The sequence below is a fragment of the Salmo salar genome, chromosome ssa12 (assembly GCF_905237065.1).
Source record: "Salmo salar chromosome ssa12, Ssal_v3.1, whole genome shotgun sequence".
NCBI lineage: Eukaryota > Metazoa > Chordata > Actinopteri > Salmoniformes > Salmonidae > Salmo > Salmo salar.
The window spans coordinates 46,927,685-46,952,924 of record NC_059453.1 but is presented as its reverse complement, the minus strand read 5'-3'; the positions used below and the strand labels follow the sequence as shown (position 1 = coordinate 46,952,924).

General features: G+C 45.7%; 1 protein-coding gene across 2 annotated transcripts; it reads left to right on the top strand.

Annotated features, from left to right (window-relative positions):
* Window positions 1-1,173: 1,173 nt before the first annotated feature.
* Window positions 1,174-23,876, top strand: LOC123725512 (ubiquitin carboxyl-terminal hydrolase 37). Of its 2 annotated transcripts, none has more exons than XM_045691428.1 (8): window positions 1,174-1,799; window positions 2,146-2,277; window positions 4,207-4,339; window positions 4,442-4,578; window positions 4,723-5,036; window positions 5,249-5,421; window positions 5,623-5,927; window positions 23,836-23,876. In XM_045691428.1, the coding sequence occupies exons 1-5, from the start codon at window positions 1,786-1,788 to the stop codon at window positions 4,832-4,834; spliced, it is 528 nt and encodes a 175-aa protein (XP_045547384.1). In that variant the 5' UTR covers window positions 1,174-1,785; the 3' UTR covers window positions 4,835-5,036; window positions 5,249-5,421; window positions 5,623-5,927; window positions 23,836-23,876. The 2 variants fall into 2 exon arrangements, with proteins under 2 accessions (XP_045547384.1, XP_045547383.1); XM_045691427.1 differs by having other exon boundaries at window positions 5,249-5,679; window positions 5,846-5,927.
* The last annotated feature ends 1,364 nt before the right edge of the window (window positions 23,877-25,240 follow it).

Sequence of the window (25,240 nt, the reverse complement as noted above, 5' to 3'; positions counted from 1 at the left end):
TATTTATGCTGCAGTAGTTTATGTGTCGGGGGGCTAGGGTCAGTCTGTCACATCTGGAGTATTTCTCTTGTCTTTTCCGGTGTCCTGTGTCCTCTCTCTAATTCTCTCTTTCTCTTTCTCTCTCTCGGAGGACCTGAGCCCTAGGACCATGCCTCAGGACTACCTGGCTTGATGACTCCTTGCTGTCCCCAGTTCACCTGGCCGTGCTGCTGCTCCAGTTTCAACTGTTCTGCCTGCAGCTATGGAACCCTGACCTGTTCACCGGACGTGCTACCTGTCCCAGACCTGCTGTTTTCAACTCTCTAGAGACAGCAGGAGTGGTAGAGATACTCTCAAAGATCGGCTATGAAAAAGCCAACTGACACTTACTCTTGTGTTACTGACTTGTTGCACCCTCGACAACTACTATGATTATTATTATTTGACAATGCTGGTCATTTATGAACATTTGAACATCTAGGCCATGTGCTGTTATAATCTCCACCCGGCACAGCCAGAAGAGGACTGGCCACCCCTCATAGCCTGGTTCCTCTCTAGGTTTCTTCCTAGGTTTTGGCCTTTCTAGGGAGTTTTTCCTAGCCACCGTGCTTCTACACCTGCATTGCTTGCTGTTTGGGGTTTTAGGCTGGGTTTCTGTACAGCACTTTGTGACATCAGCTGATGTAAGAAGGGCTTTATAAATAAATGTGATTGAATACGGACAACTGTCCCTAACCAATCTGGATCGTTGTTTGAGGTTTAGGCTAAATCTCTATCACCTGTTCACATTCTTTTGACCAACCCGTTGTCCATCTGCTGGTGAATAAGAGAAAAAGCATTTAGCATTTCAATAAACCGATCACCAACCCACAAACAACATGGAAGCTATTAAAAAACAAGGAAGATGAAGGCACTTAAAATGCCTTTATTGTGGTGGCATGTTCAATTAAACAATATATAAAAAATGTATGTAAAAAAAGGAACAAGAAAACAATGGAGCACATCTACAATACTTTATGTATACTGCATAACTTTGCTTTCAATAAAACATATTTGATAATTGAACACTATATTTAAAACAAATCTAGATTGGGTTGCCAGATAGTGGTGTGATACATGACCTATGACATCACAATGGTCTTAAAGCCAATTTGAACAATGGGTTAATGTGGATATGTATCAGTCTTCATTGGTTATCAACATGGCTTGTTTCTGCTGGTGCAAAAAAGGTATGAAATCAGGTAATTAGTATTTTTCTCTTAGACCTAGTGGGAAGAAGAAAAGTAAAAGTACATTCTGATTGAGGAATACATAAAAAGTGTACATGAAATGTACATGAAGTTCTGATTTATTATGATCTAAAAGGCAAAACAGATCCTAGATCAGACTCCTATTCTGAGATGCTTGATAACACAGTCCCAGAAAGTTATTTTCCTCAAACTGTAGTTTTAGGCTCTTCTAATCACATCTAGTGGATAAATAGAGTACTAACCTATTGCCCTGGTCTACTTAGAACAATGCATTTACATGGACTGCAATACATGCATAACTACTCAGACTGTGTTTATAGTACAGTATAGTATTTAAGAGAGACACTGTGTAGAGTGATACTATCTCTGCTTTGGAGGCTTTAGACCCGTTTCTCTCCTTCCTTCAGACCTCTGTCTCTTCAGGACCACTCTAGCCCAAGGCCGCAGAGGCCAGTCTCAGCCGCCAGAAACCAGACTCTTCCCAGGGCCAGCTCAGCCACCAGAGGGTCAGAGGACACCCAGGGGGCCAGAGGACAAATGGGGAGCCCTGGTCAACATGGAACTTCTTGGGTAAACCACAACACACCGCAAATGCAACTACAACACACTGCAGATGCATTGAAAATAAGCTCTTTATTGTTTAGAAATCAATGTCTGATATACTATGGGGATGGGGCTTACTATCAAGCATGTCAGTTTTATTAGATATTTATAAACCCATGAATTATGGTCATCTTGGTCTAAAGGACATCCACTTCTTTGTGTACTCACAGAATGACAAAGAACTTTTACCTGACCAAGATGGCTGCCATTGTCAATATTTTCTAGAGTTATGAAGGTTTATGACATAGGCCACTCTATGTTTCTAGAATATTGTCTCTCTATGTGTGTACTGATGGCTGCTTCTTCTTCACAGGTTGCCTAACATTGGCAACACTTGCTTCCTTAATGCCACTCGGCAGTGCCTCCTGGTCCTGCCTTCCTTCTCAAAGGAAATCCTACGCCAGGAACAACTCTGGAGCTCCTCCCCCTTCTCCAACCTGCTCAGGTAAGGGAAGGCTAAAAAGCATACACACCCCCACCCACCCATTATTTGTGGTCATAAATTAAAGAAGGGACACACTCTTTTCACGTCACTTCTACTGAAAGTGATTTTCGGAGCAGGTTAGGAAAGAATTTTCGCTAACCCTAACCCTTTCCCTAACCTTAACCACTTCATATTCTGCTGTGCACTGCATTTATTAATTTTTTTCCAGTTTTTTTTTTCTTCGGAATCTTCATAACCCAGAGGAACAACAATCATGATGTAGATATTTGTAGGCCAATTTGAAAACTATAGAATGACTACATTGCCCATAATGCTCATTGACTGAACATTCCACATTAGTATGGGAAATTTGGTAGTTTTTAAAATGCTCTGGAATTGAGAGCAGAATCCAAACCAAATATCTTAGGAGAATAAACAACACATTTTTGTTGTTTTGCTTCATTGTCAGTCCTCAAAGGTGAAATTGCATTGAATCGAATTAATCATTTCTTTTTTTGAATATTTATTTTTCCATTTTCCAATTAAGAACATTCAAAACAAAAAGTGAAAAGCTATTAGACAGCAATAGGACAAAGTGACAGTAAGAGACGAGCGTAATTAAAAAAAAAATAATAACAATTATATATACAAACATACAATAAATAAGTCATAATAAAGAGTCAAATAAAAAATAATAATAACAAGACATTGGATCATATGGTCACCTGCCTTAAGCTACATATTATACATTACGTGTGAAATATTATATAAGGGTTATATAGAGATTCAATCAATGTGATTCTCCATATAGTCAATAAAAGGTTGCCAAATTCTGTAAAATGTCTAACTTATTCCTCAAGCAGTAAGTGATTTTCTCCAGTGGGATACAACTATTAACTTCCGATAGCCACATTGCAACTGGCAGGGGGAATCCGATTTCCATTTCAAGGCAATACATTTCTTGGCAATCGCTAGCAATATTTCTGTTAGCTTTATAGTATGGATTTGCCTAAGAATGGAGTTAGTATAGTTACCCAGTAGACAGACCTCTGGGTCTAAAGGAAATGCAACCCCGTGAATTGAGGATATGGTATCGCATACCCCCTGCCAGAAACCGTGTAGTTTTGAACACTGCCAAGTGGAATGGAGGAATGTACCTTCATCTGAGCCACATCTAAAACATAGTGTAAATGTTGCGACAGTTCGTTTCTGGTAACAGAACAAAAGAGTCAGCACATAGTGACTTCTGATTTAGCTGTACTTTAATTAATGCAAACACGTGTGTGGTAAATATGTCGTTCGTATACGGTCTCTCTGTGACACCTCGCAGGGCAAACAGGAAAGAGAGCGTCACATTCTATTGTTCTCTCTTTTATACTGAGAGATATTTCCCGCTCAATGCTGGCCTGTCCGAGGGAGGAGGAGCGTGGTTTAAACTTGCTCCTCCTGTCGTCGGCGTGCAGGCTGATCCCAGCGTCGTGATGCACTTCCTGTTGCCGGTTGTAGTTCTTCTTGTCTTCAACAGTTGATTTACTCGTAGTTTATGTACTTAGCATTGTAACATAGCTTCCCCGGTATATTATATAAGTTATGCATACAAATAGCCAGTTCAACCCTAACAATAGGGAGGAGATATCAGGGTTGAAATTGTGCAGTCTAGATGGGGTGATATAGAGCTGATGGAGGAAATTAAACTGGAGCAGTCTGTATCTGGAGTTCAATGTGGATGTAACACCATCCCTGCATAGGTCACTCCATAGACCCTCATCAAGATCAATACCGAAATCTTTTCCCCATCTAAGTCGGGGTTTATCGAATTAATCATTTCTAATGATGGGCTAGATAAAAAATATTTGGATATACTCTGGATATAATCTGCCTCTTCAGGCAGAAGCCAGAAGGTTGACACCATCCAGTCAGCTACTAATTTACTCTCTGTCTCCTCTACAGGTGTCTGTCTGATTTGAACCGTTCGGGTATACCTGACAGTGGCGCAAACCAGGCCACAAAAGCAGGCCTCATGTGGAAGGTCAAATACTCCTTGTCGGGATATGATTTGAAGTATCTGGCCAACACGCAACAGGTAACTGAGGCACTACTCTCTTCTGAACAAGCACTCTATTTGCAAGGGTTATTTTCTCTCAATAATTTGATTTTATCTTGGTATTTTTCTTTCTCATCATAGGACGCACACAAGTTACTTGTGAATATGCTGTGCCAGCTGAAGGAGGAGGGCATGATACTGAAGATGCTTGGGGTGAACTATACCTGCCCTGTTTCCCAGCTGGAGTTCCAGCTTGTGTCAGTGTGCACATGTACCAGGTAAGAGCTACCATTGGTTGTAATGTATCTACTGGTACCATGATCTTTCTACAAATAATATTACAAAACACATGGCATAACATTGTAGAGACCTGAAACAGAAACAGACCTGATGCATTTTTCTTCTTTGTCCTGCTTCTGAAGCTGTGGGCGTGAGTCGTCCACCAGAGAGGACTACGATCACCTCTCACTGGACTTCAGCTCTGAGCGCACCTTGCTAAGCAGCCTAGCACTCACTTTCAAAGTCAGCACATAGGGCTCAGCCCTGGGTGTTCAGACTAACACCCAGGGCAAGCTGCCCACTGCCTCAGGATACGGTATCTTATTATTGAAGTGGTATCACTCATTTTGTAATGCTTTTGTTTCTAACCCAGGGCGAAAAGGTTGAATTCACATGTAATGGCTGCAAAGGCTTCTACCTACGCCTCAAAGGTGGAGCAGTTCCACACACTGCCTCTGTGAGTTGCCCCTTTATAACCTCTCATAGGACTGGCAGTGTTTAATGAAATGAGTGGTCATTGTGTCCTGAGCCTTTCGGAGTAGTTACCTTCCTGAGCATTTTGTAGGACTTAGGGATGAGCACCACCGAACAGATTTCACTCATCTGTTATTTTGTTGACTGGTTTCATTTTCTGTCTGTTCTTCTCTTTTCCTCTCTGTCTCTGGGCAGTGTGTTGGTTCTGCATCAGAAGAGGTTTGGAGGACCTGGGGGGGTTGGAGAAGCTGGAGGCTCCTCTTTTGTTTCCTTAGGAGCTGAGGCTCTCCACCCTCTGTGGGGACATGGTGCCACCCCTGCACAGTGCCAACCCACAGGCCCTGACCAACCAGGCCCCCAATATCCAGGTGTCCATCCCCCAGTGGCACATCAACACTATTCTTGTTCCAACACCACACAGGCCACCCACTCCCAAAACGGTCCTGCAGCTGCAAATTAAAATGTTTCTCAGACATCTTCAGTGATGTACGGAAGCTGTTTAAGACCAGAGCAATTCAGACAAGTGACCACATTTTCACAGCTCTTTATATGTATATTTGACCCCTCAGATTGAAATGACCAGGAACCAGGGAAAGTGCTGCGGACAGCCTCAGTGGTGAGGAGAGGTAGAGTGTGAAACCAGTGAAAAATAAGTTATGACAGAACACTGAGATAGTTATGAGTACACGATATAGTAGATCTCCTGCAGTAGACTAGTAGTGTAATGAACTGTAGACAGTGTGGTGGATTGTAGAGGAAATGAGAACCCAATGATCACGTGTTTTCTTACAGAAGCAGCAGCCAGTAAAGTCAGTGAATGGCTACTACCAGCTGACTGGCGTAGTCTCTCATTTGGGAGGCTCTGCAAACTCCGGTAAGTAAATACCTTAAAACACACACATGCAGATGCACAGTACAGTGAGGGAAAAAAGTATTTGATCCCCTGCTGATTTTGTATGTTTGCCCACTGACAAAGAAATGATCAGTCTATAATTTTAATGGTAGGTTTATTTGAACAGTGAGACAGAATAACAACAAAAAAATCCAGAACGACGCATGTCAAAAATGTTATGAATTCATTTGCATTTTAATGAGGGAAATAAGTATTTGACCCCCTCTCAATCAGAAAGATTTCTGGCTCTCAGGTGTCTTTTATACAGGTAACGAGCTGAGATTAGGAGCACACTCTTAAAGGGAGTGCTCCTAATCTCACCGTGTTACCTGTATAAAAGACACCTGTCCACAGAATCAATCAATCAATGAGATTCCAAACTCTCCACCATGGCCAAGACCAAAGAGCTCTCCAAGGATGTCAGGGACAAGATTGTAGACCTACACAAGGCTGGAATGGGCTACAAGACCATCGCCAAGCAGCTTGGTGAGAAGGTGACAACAGTTGGTGCGATTATTCGCAAATGGAAGAAACACAAAAGAACTGTCAATCTCCCTCGGCCTGGGGCTCCATGCAAGATCTCACCTCGTGGAGTTGCAATGATCATGAGAACGGTGAGGAATCAGCCCAGAACTACACGGGAGGATCTTGTCAAAGATCTCAAGGCAGCTGGGATCATAGCCACCAAGAAAACAATTGGTATCACACTACACTGTGAAGGACTGAAATCCTGCAGCGCCCGCAAGGTCCCCCTGCTCAAGAAAGCACATATACATGCCCATCTGAAGTTTGCCAATGAACATCTGAATGATTCAGAGGACAACTGGGTGAAAGTCTTCGGCATCAACTCAACTCGCCGTGTTTGGAGGAGGAGGAATGCTGCCTATGACCCCAAGAACACCATCCCCACCGTCAAACATGGAGGTGGACACATGAGGGGACAGGACAACTTCACAGCATCAAAGGGACGATGGACAGGGCCATGTACCGTCAAATATTGGGTGAGAACCTTCTTCCCTCAGCCAGGGAATTGAAAATGGGTCGTGGATGGGTATTCCAGCATGACAATGACCCAAAACACACAGCCAAGGCAACAAAGTAGTGGCTCAAGAAGAAACACATTAAGGTCCTGGAGTGGCCTAGCCAGTCTCCAGACCTTAATCCCAAAGAAAATCTGTGGAAGGAGCTGAAGGTTCGAGTTGCCAAACGTCAGCCTCGAAACCTTAATGACTTGGAGAAGATCTGCAAAGAGGAGAGGGACAAAATCCCTCCTGAGATGTGTGCAAACCTGGTGGCCAACTACAAGAAACGTCTGACCTCTGTGATTGCCAACAAGGGTTTTGCCACCAAGTACTAAGTCATGTTTTGCAGAGGGGTCAAATACTTATTTCCCTCATTAAAATGCAAATCATTTTATAACATTTTTGACATGCATTTTTCTGGATTTTTTTGTTGTAATTCTGTCTCTCACTGTTCAAATAAATTTACCATAAAAATTATAGACTGATCATTTTCTTTGTCAGTGGGCAAACGTACAAAATCAGCAGGGGATCAAATACTTTTCCCCCTCACTGTATATAGGGACACCTGTACTCCTATTGGCTGCAGGTGTGTGCATAATTTTCCCTCAGGCTATTCGCTGCCTAGGCAGTGGAGTAAACCACTAGGAGCAGAGCTCCCTATGGGGCGGAGCTCCACGATGTAGAACAGTTCTAGCTGCTACAAAAGGCGCAAGCTGTATGTGCTTGCCATGATGAATTGTATCCTTTTTCTAGATTGTATACTAACGAATGGTTCTACATCGTGGTTTACCCCGCTGCCTAGGCAGCGAACAGCCTGAGAGAAAATTATGCACACACCTGCAGCCAATAGGAGCACAGGTGTCCCTATATAAGGGGATGCTTCCCCTCAGTCAGCCTCCCATTATCTTCAGCGACAGGACTGGACTGAAGAAGCCTAGAAGAGAAGAAATCTCAGGACGAACCCGTCGTCAATATCCTGTTGTTGACGTCGTCCTAATATAAGCACACCTTTTCCACCCCCAAAAGCTCTTTTAAGAGCTCAGTGTCGCTGCTCCACTATGGCGGCTTTGGACCCACACAAACTATGTTTTGTGTGCTTAGGTTCAAAGCACGCTAGGGGCGGCCTCACAAATAATCCGGAATGCCCTAGCTGTTCACTCCTTTCTTTAAAGGAGAGGAAACAGCGATGGGCATTTTTCAGTGAGGATTTCCCTCTAGAGGACACTATATCTATGATAGCCTCAGATTCTGAGGCGTCATTTGATGACGGCGCCTCTAAAGAGGATGAGGATGTTGGGAAATGTCTGGGTTTTTCACCGAAAGAATCCAGTCCACCGACCGAGGTTGAAAGACCCCCCTCCCTAGGGAGAGAGAGGGGATTTTCTCATCCTTAGGCGAGGAGGAGATGGGCTCTGAATTTTCAGCAGCCCCCTCCTTTCGCTGTGGCCTCTCTGCGCTCTGATTTTACAGGGCTTATTGAGCGGGCTGCGAGCAGGCTGGATATTACACTGCCCCCCATTCCCTCCGTTCCGGAAGTGGATTTGATGGTGGGCGGCCCCTATTCCAGACCAAGACGGGCAGCGGTACTTTTGGCGCCGACCATGCCCTCGCTCACTAAATATGTGGAGGGTGCATGGGAGACGCCTTTGAGGGCCAGAGAGCCGGTGAAGGAGTATATCCCATTCACCAAGGTGGACGGCGAACGACTTCAAGAGATCCCTAGGCTCGAGGCCACACTAGCGGCGTACCTCGTGCCAGGTTCGAGCTCTTGGCTGTATGCCAAGAGACCCGCATTACCGACGACCAAGGACCACCTCACAGCACAGCTGGCTGAGAAGTCCTTTGTTCTGAGTACAAAAGCTGTAGCAGCAGCGAATAATATTGCCCTCTTGGCAGCCTCTCTATCCCGTCTCACCACGGGTAGAGAGGGGCTGTCGGGAGAGGAGATGGAGGAAGTGTCGAAGATTTCAGGCGCCATTCTCCATCTCACACAGGCATCGGCTGTATGTGCGGGGAGATCCATGGCCACTTTGGTGGTCCTGGAACGACACCTCTGGTTGTCTTTGACGGCTATGAAGGAGACTGACAAAGCCGCCCTATTGAACGCCCCCATCTCTGACAGCGGTCTCTTTGGAGCCGCCGTCACTTTCGGGAAGCTTGAGGAAGAGAGAAAGCAGCTGGCTAGACACCTGCCTTTGGCAGGAGGATCTAAGACAGCTACGAAAGATCCCCATTGCTCCACCGTCTCCAGTAGACCAGGGTCTACGGCCAGACGGAGAGCCCATCGAGCAGCTGCACCTGGAGTACCGAGAGCGGGCCCAGCCCCTCGGGCGGCACCAGAGAAGGCGGCGGTGAAACCGACGAGAGAGACCCCGTTTATTTCGGCGCCCTGGCAGTCGAGAGGCAGTCAGAAGAGACGACGGCCATGACGGTACAAGGGGGAGAGGACGGGAGAGAGCACTGCACTTCATGTGAGGGCGCCCACTGTTCATCCCCCACCCCTGCAAAGGGATGGAGGAGTCATTGTGTCTGTGTTTAATAAAGAATGTGTTCCATTTGACTTTGTCACAAGAGAACCTCTTTTCCATAACAAAACGGAGACCGCTCAGATTCCTTCTCTCTCTCTATCTCTCGCTCTTCCTCTCACCACTCTCTCACCACTCTGTGTGCAGCACAGCCCATTGTGGAGCTGAACACACACAGAGGAACGTTGCGAGTGGGAATGACAAGAGGAAAGCAAGACTGACGCTCGTAATGAGCCGTCATGCTATACCTCATAAAAACCCAACACTACACACTCTGAGGAGTGAAGTAGATAGGGGTTTTAATAGCAGCATGCGTACACAGCCCCTTAGCGGGCCGATGAAGCAATCGCTGTTGGAAGACGGCGCACTAATTCAGACTGGCGCCTCAATTAGTGTAGCGCAGACCCGTGCTGAGTTCACGGAGGGCTGGAACCACAAGGTTACATGTATAACCGAAGTGTCGGCGCCCCCGATTCTCACAGAACGCGTTAGTGTTCCCTCCCCCTTTCGTAGGGGGCCCACCTTGGGCTGTCCCACCACTTCAGTGTTGGGAGACAGCGGCGGCTTAGGCCATAGAGGAATACAGGTCCTTCCTACTGTCTGTACTACAGCTTCGCGCTCTCCCGCTCTCAGAGCACTATTGGGAGTGGCAGCGAAGCTGCACCCTCTCCTCCTGGCTATGTCGGACGCTGGAGAAGGGTTATGCCATTCAATTCCATCGAACCCCACCCTCATTCTCGGGTGTGGTGGAGACGGTGATGAAGACGCCAGAGAAAGTAGCCGCTCTTGTGAAAGAGATTACGGAACTTTTGGCGAAGGAGGCGGTCACAGTAGTTCCCCAGGAGCAAAGGAACAGCGGGCTATACTCGCCCTATTTCCTAGTGCCAAAAAAGACGGAGGGAATGAGGCCGATATTGGATTGGATTTACGCACTCTCAACAAGAGCGTAGCCAAACGGCCTTTCCGAATGCTCACGACAAAACGTCTACTGGAATGTATTCAAAACAGAGACTTTTGTGTGAGCATAGATCTAAAGGACGCATACTTTCATGTGCCAGTACTTCCGCGTCACAGGAAATTTCTGCGTTTCGCCTTTCAAGGGGTGGCGTACGAGTATGCCATTCGGGTACGCTCTGGCACCTCGCACGTTTTCCAAATGTGTGGAGGCGGCATTGGAGCCGCTGCGCCGTCAGGGGATAAGGCTATTAGCCTACCTAGACGACCTACTGGTCTTGGCCCCGTCAGCAGAGCTGGCGATCACACACACAACACAGACAGTGATTCACATCACGCGACCCGTGAGATAATTTTTCGGGAGGCTGATTGAGGAGAAGCATCCCCTTATATAGGGACACCTGTACTCCTATTGGCTGCAGGTGTGTGCATAATTTTCTCTCAGGCTGTTCGCTGCCTAGGCAGCGGGGTAAACCACTAGGAGCAGAGCTCCCCTATGGGGCTCTGATCCACTCATAGAACTGGAGTTCTACATCGTGGAGCTCCGCCCCATAGGGGAGCTCTGCTCCTAGTGGTTTACCCCGCTGCCTAGGCAGCGAATAGCCTGAGAGAAAATTATGCACACACCTGCAGCCAATAGGAGTACAGGTGTCCCTATATAAGGGGATGCTTCCCCTCAGTCAGCCTCCCATTATCTTCAGCGACAGGACTGGACTGAAGAAGCCTAGAAGAGAAGAATCTCAGGACGAACCCGTCGTCAATATCCTGTTGTTGACGTCGTCCGAATATGAGCACATCTTTTCCACCCCCAAAAGCTCTTTTAAGAGCTCAGTGTCATTGCTCCACTATGGCGGCTCTGGACCCACACGAACTTTGTTTTGTGTACTTAGGTTCAAAGCACGCTAGGGGCGGCCTCACAGATCCTCCGGAATGCCCTAGCTGTTCACTTCTTTCTTTAAAGGAGAGGAAACAGCGATGGGCGTTTTTCAGTGAGGATTTCCCTCTTGAGGACGCTATATCAATGATAGCCTCAGATTCTGAGGCATCATTTGATGACGGCGCCTCTAAAGAGGAGGAGGAGGATGTTGGGAAATGTCTGGGTTCTCCACCAAAAGAATCCAGTCAACCGACCGATGTTGAAAGGACCCCCCTCCCTAGGGAGAGAGAGGGGATTTTCTCATCCTTTGGCGAGGAGGAGATGGGCTCTGAATTTTCAGCAGCCCTCTCCTTCGCGGTGGCCTCTCTGCGCTCTGATTTTACAGGGCTCATTGAGCGGGCTGCGAGCAGACTGGACATTCCACTGCCCCCCACTCCCTCCGTTCCGGATGTGGATTTGATGGTGGGCGGCCCCTATTCCAGACCAAGACGGGCAACGGTACTTTTAGCGCCGACCATGTCCTCGCTCGCAAGATATGTGGAGGGTGCATGGGAAACGCATTTGACGGCCAGAGCGCCGGTGAAGGCGTATATTCCATTCACCAAGGTAGACGGAGAACGACTCCAAGAGATACCTAGGCTCGAGGCAGCTCACCTCGTGCCAGGTTCGAGCTCTTGGCCGTCTGCCAAGAGACCCACATTACCTACGAACAAGGACCGCCTCACAGCGCAGCTGGATGAGAAGGCCTTTGCTCTAAGTACACAGGCTGTAGCAGCAGCAAATAATATTGCCCTCTTAGCAGCCTCTCTCCCCCGTCTCACCACGGGTAGAGAGGGGCTGTCGGGAGAGGAGATGGAGGAAGCGTTTAGGATTTCTGGCGCCATTCTCCATCTCACACAGGCATCGGCTGTATGTGCGGGGAGATCCAAGGCCACTTTGGTGGTCCTGGAACGACACCTCTGGTTGTCTTTGACGGCTATGAAGGAGACCGACAAAGCCGCCCTATTAAACGCCCCCATCTCTGACAGCGGCCTTTTTGGAGCCGCCGTCACAGATGCGACGGCGCGTTTCGGGAAGCTTGAGGAGGAGAAAAAGCAGCTGGCTAGACACCTGCCTTTGGCAGGAGGGTCGAAGACAGCTACTAAAGATCCCCATCGCTACACCGTCTCCAGTAGACCAGGGTCTACGGCCAGACGGAGAGCCCGTCGAGCAGCTACACCTGGAATGCCGAGAGCGGGCCCAGCCCCTACGGCGGCACCAGAGAAGGCGGCGGTGAAACCGGCGAGAGAGACCCCGTTCATTTCGTCGCCCTGGCAGTCGAGAGGCAGTCAGAAGAGACGACGGCCATGACGGGACGAGGGGGAGAGGACGGGAGAGAGTGCTGCACTTCATGTGAGGGCGCCCACTGTTCATCCCCCACCCCTGCAAAGGGATGGAGGAGTCATTGTGTCTGTGTTCAATAAAGAATGTGTTCCATCTGACTTTGTCACAAGAGAACCTCTTTTCCATAACAAAACAGAGACCGCTCAGATTCCTTCTCTCTCTATCTCTCGCTCTTCCTCTCACCACTCTGTGTGCAGCAGCGGAGCTGAACGCACACAGAGGAAAGTTGTGAGTGTGAATGACAAGAGGAAAGCAAGACGGACGCTCGTAATGAGCCGTCATGCTATACCTCATAAAAACCCAGCACTACACACTCTGAGGAGTGAAGTAGATAGGGGTTTTAATAGCAGCATGCATACACTGCCCCTTAGCGGGCCGATGAAGCAATCGCTGTTGGGAGACGGCGCACTAATTCAGGCTGGCGCCTCAATTAGTGTAGCGCAGACCCGTGCTGAGTTCACGGAGGGCTGGAACCACAAGGTTACATGTATAACCGAAGTGTCGGCGCCCCCGATTCTCACAGAACGCGTCAGTGTTCCCTCCCCCTTTCGCAAGGGGCCCACCTTGGGCTGTCCCACCACTTCAGTGTTGGGAGACAGCGGCGGCTTGGGCCATAGAGGAATACAGGTCCTTCCTACTGTCTGTACCACAGCTTCGCGCTCTCCCGCTCTCAGAGCACTATTGGGAGTGGCAGCGAAGCTGCACCCTCTCCTCCTGGCTAAGTCGGACGCTGGAGAAGGGTTATGCCATTCAATTCTATCGAACCCCACCCCCGTTCTCGGGTGTGGTGGAGACGGTGATGAAGACGCCAGAGAAAGTAGCCGCTCTTGTGAAAGAGATTACGGAACTTTTGGCGAAGGAGGCGGTCACAGTAGTTCCCCAAGAGCAAAGGAACAGCGGGCTATATTCGCCCTATTTCCTAGTGCCAAAAAAGACGGGGGGAATGAGGCCGATATTGGATTTACGCACTCTCAACGAGAGCGTAGCCAAACGGCCTTTCCGAATGCTCACGACAAAACGCCTACTGGAATGTATTCACAACAGAGACTTTTGTGTGAGCATAGATCTAAAGGACGCGTATTTTCATGTGCCGGTACTTCCGCGTCACAGGAAATTTCTGCGTTTCGCCTTTCAAGGGATGGCGTACGAGTATGCGAGAATGCCATTCGGGTACGCTCTGGCACCTCGCACATTTTCCAAATGTGTAAAGACGGCATTGGAGCCGCTACGCCGTCAGGGGATAAGGCTATTAGCCTACCTAGACGACCTACTGGTCTTGGCCCCGTCAGCAGAGCTGGCGATCACACACACGACACAGACAGTGATTCACCTCACGCGTCTGGGGTTCGCTGTGAATTGGAAAAAGAGTGCGCCTTGGCCCAGTCAGCAGATTGTCTATCTGGGGTTACAGATCGACACTGTGACTATGAGGGCGCGAATTTCGGATCCTCGACGGGCTGCCCTGTTGCTAGCCCTGAGAAAGTTTTATCCGAATCACATGGTGACGGCGCATTCCGTCATGACACTTTTGGGTCTCATGTCGTCTGCCCACTCCGTGGTTCCGCTGGGACTTTTGCACATGCGCAAAACACAGCGATGGTTTGCTCAACTACGACTGGACCCAGTGAGGCACCGTCGTCGGTTGGTGACAGTTCCCCTCTCGCTCAGAGCGGATCTGAACTATTGGAGAGACCCGTGCGTAATGACGCAAGGGGTCGCAATAGGCGGTGTCATCCTACCTCCCAGTGTACACAGATGCTTGTCTGACTGGATGGGGAGGGACATGTCAGGCTCGGGCAGTCGGGGGTGTGTGGTCCCAATCGGGACGTCACATCAACCTCCTGGAATTGGAAACGGTTCTACTGGTTCTGACCCACTTCGTGTCCACCCTACGGGGGCACGACGTGCTGGTCTGGTCAGACAACAGAACGACAGTAGCCTACATAAATCGCCAAGGGGGAGTCAGGTCTCCTGCACTCCACCGGTTGGCGGAGGAATTGTGGCTGTGGGCTCACGAGCACCTTCGCTCGTTGACAGCAGCACGCAGACCTCATGTCTCGAGGGGGTCCCCGAGACGACGAGTGGCGACTGCACCCCGAGATTGTTCTCCAAATATGGGAACGGTTCGGGAGAGCCGAGGTGGACCTGTTCGCATCACGTGTGAACGCGCAGTGTCCCCTATGGTTTTCTCTACGAGCCCAGGACGAACCGCCACTAGGGATAGACGCTTTTGCGCACCAGTGGCCAGAGGTTCTCCTGTACGCATTTCCACCGCTGTCCTGCATTCTCCCACTGCTAGCCCGTGTGAGAACAGGAGGGCTGTCAATCATATTGATAGCCCCTGACCGCCCAGGGGCTCTGTGGTACGCAGAGATGATTCAAATGTTGATTGCGCCATCATGGCCAATTCCACATCGACAGGACGCAATGTCTCAGGCGGCAGGCATGATAAAGCAATGGCCTCTGATCAGCCAGCCACTGAAGGTCTGGAAACTGAGAGGGACAGGTTAGAGCGCCGTGGGTTATCTGATTCGGTAATCAGAACCATACAGGGCTCACGTGCCAGTTCCACATACAGGACTTATGCCAGTAGATGGAACGTGTTTTCACAATGGTGCGTTACAGAGAATGTGGACCCCGTGTGCTGTCAGGTTGAGAGTGTGCTCTCTTTCCTATAGTTCATGTTTGACAAGCAGCGCTCACCCGCCACCATTAAGGTGTTCGCGGCAGCGATTTCAGCTTGTCATGAGGGGTTTGGCAGAGACACTGTGTTCAGTCATCCTTTAGTGAAACGGTTTCTATTGGGGACGCGGCGGCTTAGGCCAGTGGCTAGAGCCACGCTACCACAGTGGGATATAACGTTGGTACTCGAGGCGCTCTGTGAGACGCCGTTCGAACCATTGAGTCAAATCCCCCTCAAGATGTTGTCTTTGAAGACGGCACTGTTGCTTGCCTTGACTACAGCCAAGCGTGTCAGTGATTTGTGTGCTCTTTCGACGAGACCCGACTGCCTTGCCATAAATGGCGACTTGAGCAGAGCGGTGTTACGTCCTAACCCGGCATTTACGCCGAAGGTTATTAAGAACTCATACAGGTCACAGACTGTTGAGCTATGGGCTTTCTCCCCCCCTCCTCATGAGGAGCGGAGAGAGGAGAGACTTCATCGCCTGTGCCCGGTGCGCGCCTTAGCGTGCTACGTGCAGCGCACAGCGATGATTAGGTCATCACCTCAGTTGTTTGTGTGTCACGGTGCTAACGCACTGGGTAGACCACTTTCAAAACAGCGGCTGTCTCATTGGCTTTGCGAAGGCATTGAGACGGCGGGCCGACCAATGCCTCATGGCGTAAGAGTAGCGGCGTCTACGGCACTTTTCAGAGGAATTGGAGTAGAGGATATTTGTGCAGCGGCGTCGTGGTCGTCACCGTCTCCTTTTATCCGATTCTACCTATTGGACATGTCGTCTAATTCTTTAGCTCGTTCTGTACTCAGCGTAGTTGAGAAAGGTTGCAGGACTAATGGGCTGGGTTCCCATTAGGTCCGCTCTTTTTTTTTGACAGACACGTGAGAGACACGTGTAACATAGCCTTTGTTTGACATTGTCAATACAACAGGGAATGTTTAGACTGCCACCAGTGTGTCATCGTGCTGGGAAATAGTACTGTAACCTAGTGTTACTTGACTATTAGACCGGTCACTAAAGTTGAAGGAATATTGAGGCCTCATACATCTGCTAAAGCAGGATAGTTGGCCTAAAATATATCGTCTGCCCACAAATCATTGGCTCTGCCTATGGATTGAGTGTGGTGAATTACACTGAGAAAGCAGTGAACATGTCTTCTAAATTGGTTCAGCCTGTACTCAGCTTTGCTGAGGTGAAGGCTAGAAATAAGGCGGAAAAACACAGGACTAATGGACAGGGTTTCCATCAGGTCCGTTTTTTCCCCGTTGATTAGAAGGACTGCAGGACATGACTCCTGGCTGAATGGCACAGTGGAGTCATGTACTATAATTTGCCCACCAGGCTGACTGTGTTGGGCAGAAGGATTAGGGATATAGTTTTGTAATTGATATTACAGTACTATTAGACCAATCTGAATATCAATAGAGTTGAGTTCATCTATCTGTGGTACAGTAAGTATGACTCATATTCTATGATCTGGTCACTAGTCATTGGCTTTGCCTTTAGACTGAGTGAGCGGATTAGATCAAGGACGCAGCACATTGTAACTTACTGTGGTTCACAGTAAGTTACAGTACTGTGGGAATTGGTCGCAGCCATTGCTGAGCTGACCTTTTCTTAAGTGGAAAGTGTTTGGCTCGGCAGGGAGTACATCTTGGGAGCGTTTCGCTCCGCCTTAAACCACTAGGAGCAGAGCTCCCCTATGGGGCGGAGCTCCACGATGTAGAACGATAGTTACCGGAGTGTAACTCCAGTTCTATGAGTGGAGCGGAGCCCCATAGGGCTTAAGGCCCTGCCGATCCCCAGTCACGCTGAAGATAATTTTTCGGGAGGCTGATTGAGGGGAAGCATCCCCTTATATAGGGACACCTGTACTCCTATTGGCTGCAGGTGTGTGCATAATTTTCTCTCAGGCTATTCGCTGCCTAGGCAGCGGGGTAAACCACTTGTAGCAAAGACAAGACTCTCGTTAATCTAACCACACTGTCCGATTTCAAAAAGGCTTTACAACGAAAGCAAAACATTAGCTGTGGTTTGGGTTTATGTGACATTATATGCTAGCTTGAAAAATGGGTGTCTGATTATTTCTGGCTGGGTACTCTGCTGACATAATCTAAATGCAGCACTAACCTTTGATGATCTTCATCAGTTGACAACCCTAGGACATTATGTTATACAATACATGCATGTTTTGTTCAATCAAGTTCATATTTATATCAAAAACCAGCTTTTTACATTAGCATGTGACTAGCATTCCCACCGAACACTGCCGGTGAATTTACTAAATTACTCACGATAAACGTTCACAAAAAAATAACAATTATTTTAAGAATTATAGATACAGAACTCCTCTATGCACTCGATATGTCCGATTTTAAAATAGCTTTTCGGTGAAAGCACATTTTGCAATATTCTCAGTAGATAGCCCGGCATCACAGGGCTAGCTATTTAGACACCCAGCAAGTTTAGCACTCACCAAAGTCAGATTTACTATAAGAAAAATGTTATTACCTTTGCTGTTCTTCGTCAGAATGCACTCCCAGGACTTCTACTTCAATAACAAATGTTGGTTTGGTACCAAATAATCCATTGTTATATCCAAATAGCGGTGTTTTGTTCGTGCGTTCAAGACACTATCCGAAAGGATAAATAAGGGTGACGAGCATGGCGCATTTCGTGACAAATTTTTTTTCGAAATAGTCCATTACCGTACTTTGAAGCATGTCAAACGCTGTTTAAAATCCATTTTTATGCCATTTTTCTCGTAAAAAAAGCGATAACATTCCAACCGGGAAAGCCTGTAATACGTACAAAGAGAGAGAAAATAAATACATCTCGTGCCCTCGTGCACGAGCGTGAGTCTCAGAGTACTCTGACCAGCCACTATCCAAACGCGATAATGTGTTTCAGCCAGAGGCTGCCTCGATATCATTCAGCTTTTTCCCGGGTTCTGAGAGCCTATGGGAGCCGTAGGAAGTGTCACGTTACGGCAAAGATCCTCAGTCTTGAATAAAAAGAGCCAAGATGAACAACAACTTGTCAGAGAGGGCGCTTCCTGTTTGGAATCTTCTCAGGTTTTTGCCTACCATATGAGTTCTGTTATACTCACAGACACCATTCAAACAGTTTTAGAAACTTTAGGGTATTTTCTATCCAAAGCCAATAATTATATGCATATTCTAGTTACTGGGCAGGAGTAGTAACCAGATTAAATCGGGTACGTTTTTTATCCGGCCGTGTCAATACTGCCCCCTAGCCCTAACAGGTTAAGATAGCAACCTAGTACATAGATGTATAAGCTTACTCCCTTGCACTAGATGTGTACATTTTCATCTCAAGTTAGTTATGCCCCCTTTAATAGATGTTACTTAGCTAATGACTTACATATTACAAAGTGATCGTAGTCAATTTATGCTTTGTAATATTTTTATGCTAAACGTGAGCTAGTGTGGCTAACGCGCTAACGTAAGCTAACATCATAATGGCTATAAACAAAAGTTAACATTGGGTAAGTGACCTATGGTGGCGGTTTAGCTTTAAAATAAATATCTTTGCGTTGAAACAGGTTGGGTTGAAACAGCGAATTCGCTGATAATTGACTTACTTTTGTAAAACGGCCACAAAGTCAACATTAAATAACTTCTAGCTCTTGCTAAATTCGTTTTGTTGGCCAGACAAGCAATGTGACTATCGGTAAAATATTCAAACCATTCAGTCTAGGAGGTCGCTTACACGTTTACTAAGTTAACAAATCACGTTTTTTCACAAAACAAGTAACGTTAACAAATGTTATGGCTGAGCCGATTGCTTACATGTCAGTTTGTGAAGTCGACCGTTCCCTCATTAAAAATCATTCACATTTAAACGCAGCTCGCGTACGTCTTCACTGAGTTGCGGGTTCAATCCTGGAATGTTCTCGACCGCGAGGGGCCACTGATGGCTGATTTTGGGCCATCTCAGCCCCAAAGCTCAGTCATGTTTGTTGGGAAGGTTTATAGCTAGCCAGCCAGCTAATATTGACATATTTAATATTGACACAACCATTATTTTATTAAACCCACCAGGGACACCAATGACTTATGCCACATTTCCTTCACGCTGCATTTTTGTTTGTTTGTTGGTACTTAAAAAGAGTCAGTCACATGATAAGAGTTCTGGGAACCCCACCACAGCAGTAATCAATTTCTCCTCCATTCTTCTTGTTAAAGCTAGCGATGGACATACGTAGAAACAACGAACAGTGATTGTTGGAACTAAACTTTACATATTCTAGCAGGACCCTATACCAACCCCTGTGATTGGTCATCGCCCAGCATTAGCTAGATTCTTTACATCCACTTTTTCACAAGACGACAGCCTGGTTTTCTCAGGAGTCCCTAAATCATTAAACACGAATTACAATGTCATACTTATGTCAAAACGCTCCTAAAGTTAGCTTGCTGATAGCAATTTTCCTAAATTAACTTGATGACAAAAAATATGTATAGTCATTTTGTCGGGTCACGTCAATTCAAATCTGGTATCAGAACTAAATAGTTAGCAGAGTAACTTCTGATTTCTTTGTACTTTAATTAATGCAAACACTTGAATGGTAAATATGATGTTCGTATATACGGTCTCACTGTAACACAACGCAGGTCAAAACAGAGAAGAGAACGACACATCCTTTGTTCTTCCTTAAATACTCTGACAGAGATAGTTCCCGCTCACTGCTGGCCTGTCAGAGGGAGGATGAGCATGGTTTAAAGTTACTCATCCTATCGTTGAGGTTGGTCCCAACCTCGTGACGCACTTCCTGTTGCCGGGTGTAGTTATTGTCTTTAGCAGTTGACTTATCTTGTGACTGCACAATGCACAGTTCTCTAAAACCCCTAAACCCCCCTTGTATGTACATTTCAAATATTGTAGCATAGCTTCTCTGTTATATTATATAGGTTATGCAAACAAATAGCCAGTTCAATCCTAACAATTTACATTAACTAACATATTTGCACTATTCATTATGACGTTATAATTACTTACGTTTGCTTCCATCCTAGTATCTTTGCTGAAGAATGTCTCCAGTGTTGGCAGTGGTGTAAATTAACTAAGTAAAAATAATTTGAAGTACTACTTAACACTACAACCTTCATAGGCCAAAGGCCCCTGACGTTTGATTTTATAAATACAAATCAGCCCCCCCCCCAAAAAAAGTTATGCCCTGCTCCTTCCCTGAAAATGTCTGTATTTTACACTGCTCATATGTCCGAATTTTGATATCCCAAACAGAAAATTGTTTAGAGCCTTTTTACCTATTCCTAACTTAATTCGCTAAGACAATGTTGCTGTAGGACGTTGCTACTCAGGCAGGCGCTAATGTAACTCTCTTTAGTTACTGAAAGAATAGCCAATAATTGTGCACCTTACTTCACAATTTAATTTAAATTAGGACTAACTGAATGATAAGGAGGGTGAAGAAGTTCATTTAATTTAGAAAGACAATAGTGTAATGATGGAGTTTGTGTTATGCCTATTTGTCAGCGTTGGCGCTCATGTTAATAATTTGACCGAATGGCTTGCAAGGTTGATACCATTTTCTTTTAAATTTTACTTTGTAAAAAGAATCCTTTACAGGAGGACTGTTTTATTTACTGTGATTCTATTACTAATCAAATGTATTGTAAGGAAAACAAAAATATGCTACATGTTGCTGTAGGCCTTTAAAATAAAGCTAAAATATCCGTGACTCTATCCAGCGACAAACAATACCAGCCCACTGAATGAATGACAAATGGATGGAATGGGCGATAATAGTGCAAGTTACTTCACAATTGAATTTGAAATACGCCTAACTGAATGATGAGGGTGAAGAGGTTGATTTAATTTTGTGTTATGCCTATTTAGCAGCGTTGGCACTCATTTTAATCATTTTGACCGTGCGCCTTGCAGGTTGATACCATTTTCTTTTACATTTTACTTTGTAAAAAGAATATGTTACAGGACTGTTTTATTTACTGTAACAATATTACTAAGCAATTTATTGTAAGGAAAACGAAAACATGCTATGTGTTGCAGTAGGCCTTTAGAATAATGCAAAACATATTCTTGACACTATCCAAGTTAATAAGCGGGAAACAAACAGGTAAAACATTGTGTTTTCTATATAGTATCTGAAAGAGCAAATTCTCCGGTTTCTGACACTTACCTTTGTCAAATAACTCAAAATTCAACAGGTGCAACTCTTTTTCCAAATTACACATTTTCCAAGAATATCCATGCTGTCCATGCATTCAGCACATGCGCAACAGCATTGCTCTGGCTACTAAGCAAAACCTAGTAACATAATGAACGTAAAATTTAAAAATGCTATTCTGTCATCAATGGATGAATGGCCGATAGAAACTGATAATGGCAAATGTGACTTTAGTTAAGTTTTGGTTAGCCGCCGATGTCGAAACCAAGTAGTTGCTCAATGGCTTTCCATATCTGGGGAAAGATTAAATCAGGCCATAGGGTGAGCGACTGTCCGAGACTGGTTTTGAGACTCGTGGAGCCTTACATGGGCAAAGGCAGAAATCTGACCATGGATAACTTCTTCACATCAATTTCCTTGGCAGGCATATGAGCTTCGTGAGCACTAACGCCAAGAAAGAAGCAAGCAGGCCACGGAGGCAGCAGGTCCTGCTCGCCCTCTTCCCCAAGCACAACAGCTCCCACTCAGGAAAAATAAGGCAATGTAATGTCGGCAGGTGCACACGAAACGAGGCCCATAAAAACTGTTCAGTGCAACCGATTTGTTTGTGGGGCTTGCTCACACAAAGCCCTGAAGCTGTATGCTGACTGTGGACCCGAAGCATAAAGAGAAGACACGATTGATTCATGTGTAAAGGCACGGTATAAGGGCACAATACAGTGTGATACAATCCTCAAATTACTGTTTTTATAAATCGTCATTAATATATTTCCATGAATATTTCTTAATGAAATTAATACTTTACAATTGTTCATGCACTAGTACTTTTGTTTAGGAAAACAGCAAATCATTTCAAATACATTTGCTGGAGCAAGGAAATACATATTTTTTATACACAGCAAGTCACCTGACAATATTGGTCCACTCTGACTTATTATTTACCTGTCATTCTCCTATCATGTCTCTGATATGAGCTGAGAAGCAAGGAAGGAATCCCTAGGACATTGCTTATTTTCTTTAGAGCTGCATAACCAAGTCCAAGTTTTTGGGCTAGAAGAACCATCCTCACATTTATATCAAATGCCACATCTCCCCTGGAGCTCTCCTGCAGCCTGGAGGAAGTCTAAACACTCCTAAATGCATCATGATCACCTTCACAGTCTTCCCAATCTATCCAGGGGCGGAAATCCCAGGGGGGACACACGACCCCCCCATCCTGGGAAAAATATGATTTGTCCCCCCCAATATATCACTGAAACATAACTATGTAATTTAAATAATATTAATAATACGCAATGAAAGCAATTGTGCTGATTATAGACACTTAATAGCGTGTTTTTAAGTTTCAAAAGATTGCGACCCCCCCACCCTTTGCCTCACAATGGTTTGATCCACTGCCAGTTCCTTAGTTGGCAAGGTAAAAGAGGGGTCTTGTCTACTGTCTGAAAGGCACTCAATGAACGTAACTGACGTGAGGTTAATCCAGTCAATCGCGCACACACACTAGCTGAATATGCAGAGCTAGCGCGCAAATATTAACTATTAAGCTAGCTAGTACCTATTCCATTTATGTGGCCTCGTCAAAGATGGAATCTTTGCTATCGTCAATTTATTCCAAGATCAGCATGCAGATGATGTAAGTTAGTGCTTCAAAGTCCCTGTGATAAGGTTAGCGATAAACTGAAGTCCAAACTGAACAGAACTACACTCTCTTCTACCATTGTCTTAAGTATATTTAATGGTCTCGTTGCAAAAGCTAAATTGTCGCAAGGGAACTTTTATTTATTTATTTTATTTAACCCGGGTAGCAAAGATTATAGCAAACGCCACTGAAACGGAATTGGTGCTCGCTTGCTTTGCAAATTCAGCTATTGTTGGAAGCCAGCCAATATGAAACAAACTATTAATATTACAAAAGGTTGCAGCATATGTTGTGTAAATGGTGAACTCATACAGCTGTCAACTCTTGTCATTTTAATCCGTTTCACATTTGCTAGCTAGCTTTTAGATCGAAGCCCAAATAGAATGATAAAAGATAAGATGATAGAAGCCCTACTCCTACTGTAAATAACCTACACACTGTGTGTGTGTGTGTGTGTAGCCAGCCAGGTAGAAAAATGGCAGAAAAATAAAAGACGGACATCAGAGTATTTTTCAGTACACCAAAACGCAAAGTAAGAACCCTAGTAGCCTAATATCTGAAAGACTAGTTGATAAAAATGTTCATAAGAAAGAAATGAAATTCTAATGGAAATGTTTCACAATGATGTCATTAGGCAGAGCAGGCAACAGATGGCACACAGACAGCAAAGTTGGGGACAGATATGCAGGGACAGACTGGCAGAGACAGGGCGTCTCAGGTAAGTTTGTTGAGTCTTTGTTTGGCAACATTATGAAAGGTTCTCAATTTTTTTGACTTGTAAAATAGGAACATAATGGGAAAATGCCATGGATACCCCCACTCTCAACTTAAACTAAGATTGGTTAAAGGCAATGGTATTGCTGTTGTGATTAGTTGTGTAGTTTTGGGTTCCGGTAGTTAGGAGTACGGCAAACACCTTATTTCTTTGGTTCCTCAATATACATTTACCATATTACAATGTAGGCTATGTGTTACAGCACAACTTTTGGTGTCCCCCTCAGGAATTGCTCTTGAGAAAATGTCATGTAATTGTCCCCTCCAAAGTTGATATCAGATTTTCGCCCCTGATTCTATCGTGACAGAATTACAGAATCACTGGTTGGTGAAGTTTATGGTGATATTCAGTTCAGTGTTTAGACACTTAGGGCAAATCAAATCATGTACAAGTTGGTTAATTCGAGATGTGGAATAAAAGCCACTGTTGGCGGGCTGCTGTCTGGTTGATCGCTGCTAGTTGTCATCTTCATCTCAACTAATTTGCGTCTCAACGCGCTGCTGCGGGCTCCCTCCTTTTCCTCCTCTACCTGTACTGCCACTGCCTCGATCGGCGGATCAGGCAATTGTTTTATTTTATTCACTGCTTTTCTCGCATTGGCTAACTGAGATCGCCTATTTGTATTCACATACTGTAGGTCACAACTTGCAGACTTGTTTACGTGATGCTGTGCGTTTTGTTGCTAACCTTACTTTGCTACCTGACAACTTTACGGTTTTTACTTTTTAATTACCGTTTATATTTTTTGTTTTTCCCTCGCTCGACTTTTTTTTTCATTCAACTTTTTCACCCCGGACGCTTTATCTGGACGTGGTTCGTCAGGACCTCCACCAGCCGAAGCTTCAGACACAATCGTTAGGCAAGGGTAATTTCAGTGTAGAAAAGGATGAAACAGCGTCTGTGCCACCAGTAAGTACAGATAGTAGTATAAATCCCCTCGATTTGCTGCAGGCTCTGCATCGGGCCATATGGATGTCCAGTGGATCTTTAACCAGCCAGTCTTCGTAAATGTCTTTGGTGAACCACGAGTCCTGGAATTTACATTTTCCAGGCATAGCTGAAGGTTCGCTTAAAGTTAGCTTTCTCGCTTGTTTGCCGCTGTTTAACCTGCATCATTTGACTTCAATCATTCATGCACGCACGTGACCGTCGCACTTTCTCGAGGCAGGTGACGCGTGAAAAAAGAACACACAGACAGCGGAACGTAGCCTATTACTGACATTAAGTTTTTTTTTTTATTGAAAACGCAAAAACTTCCATTTCT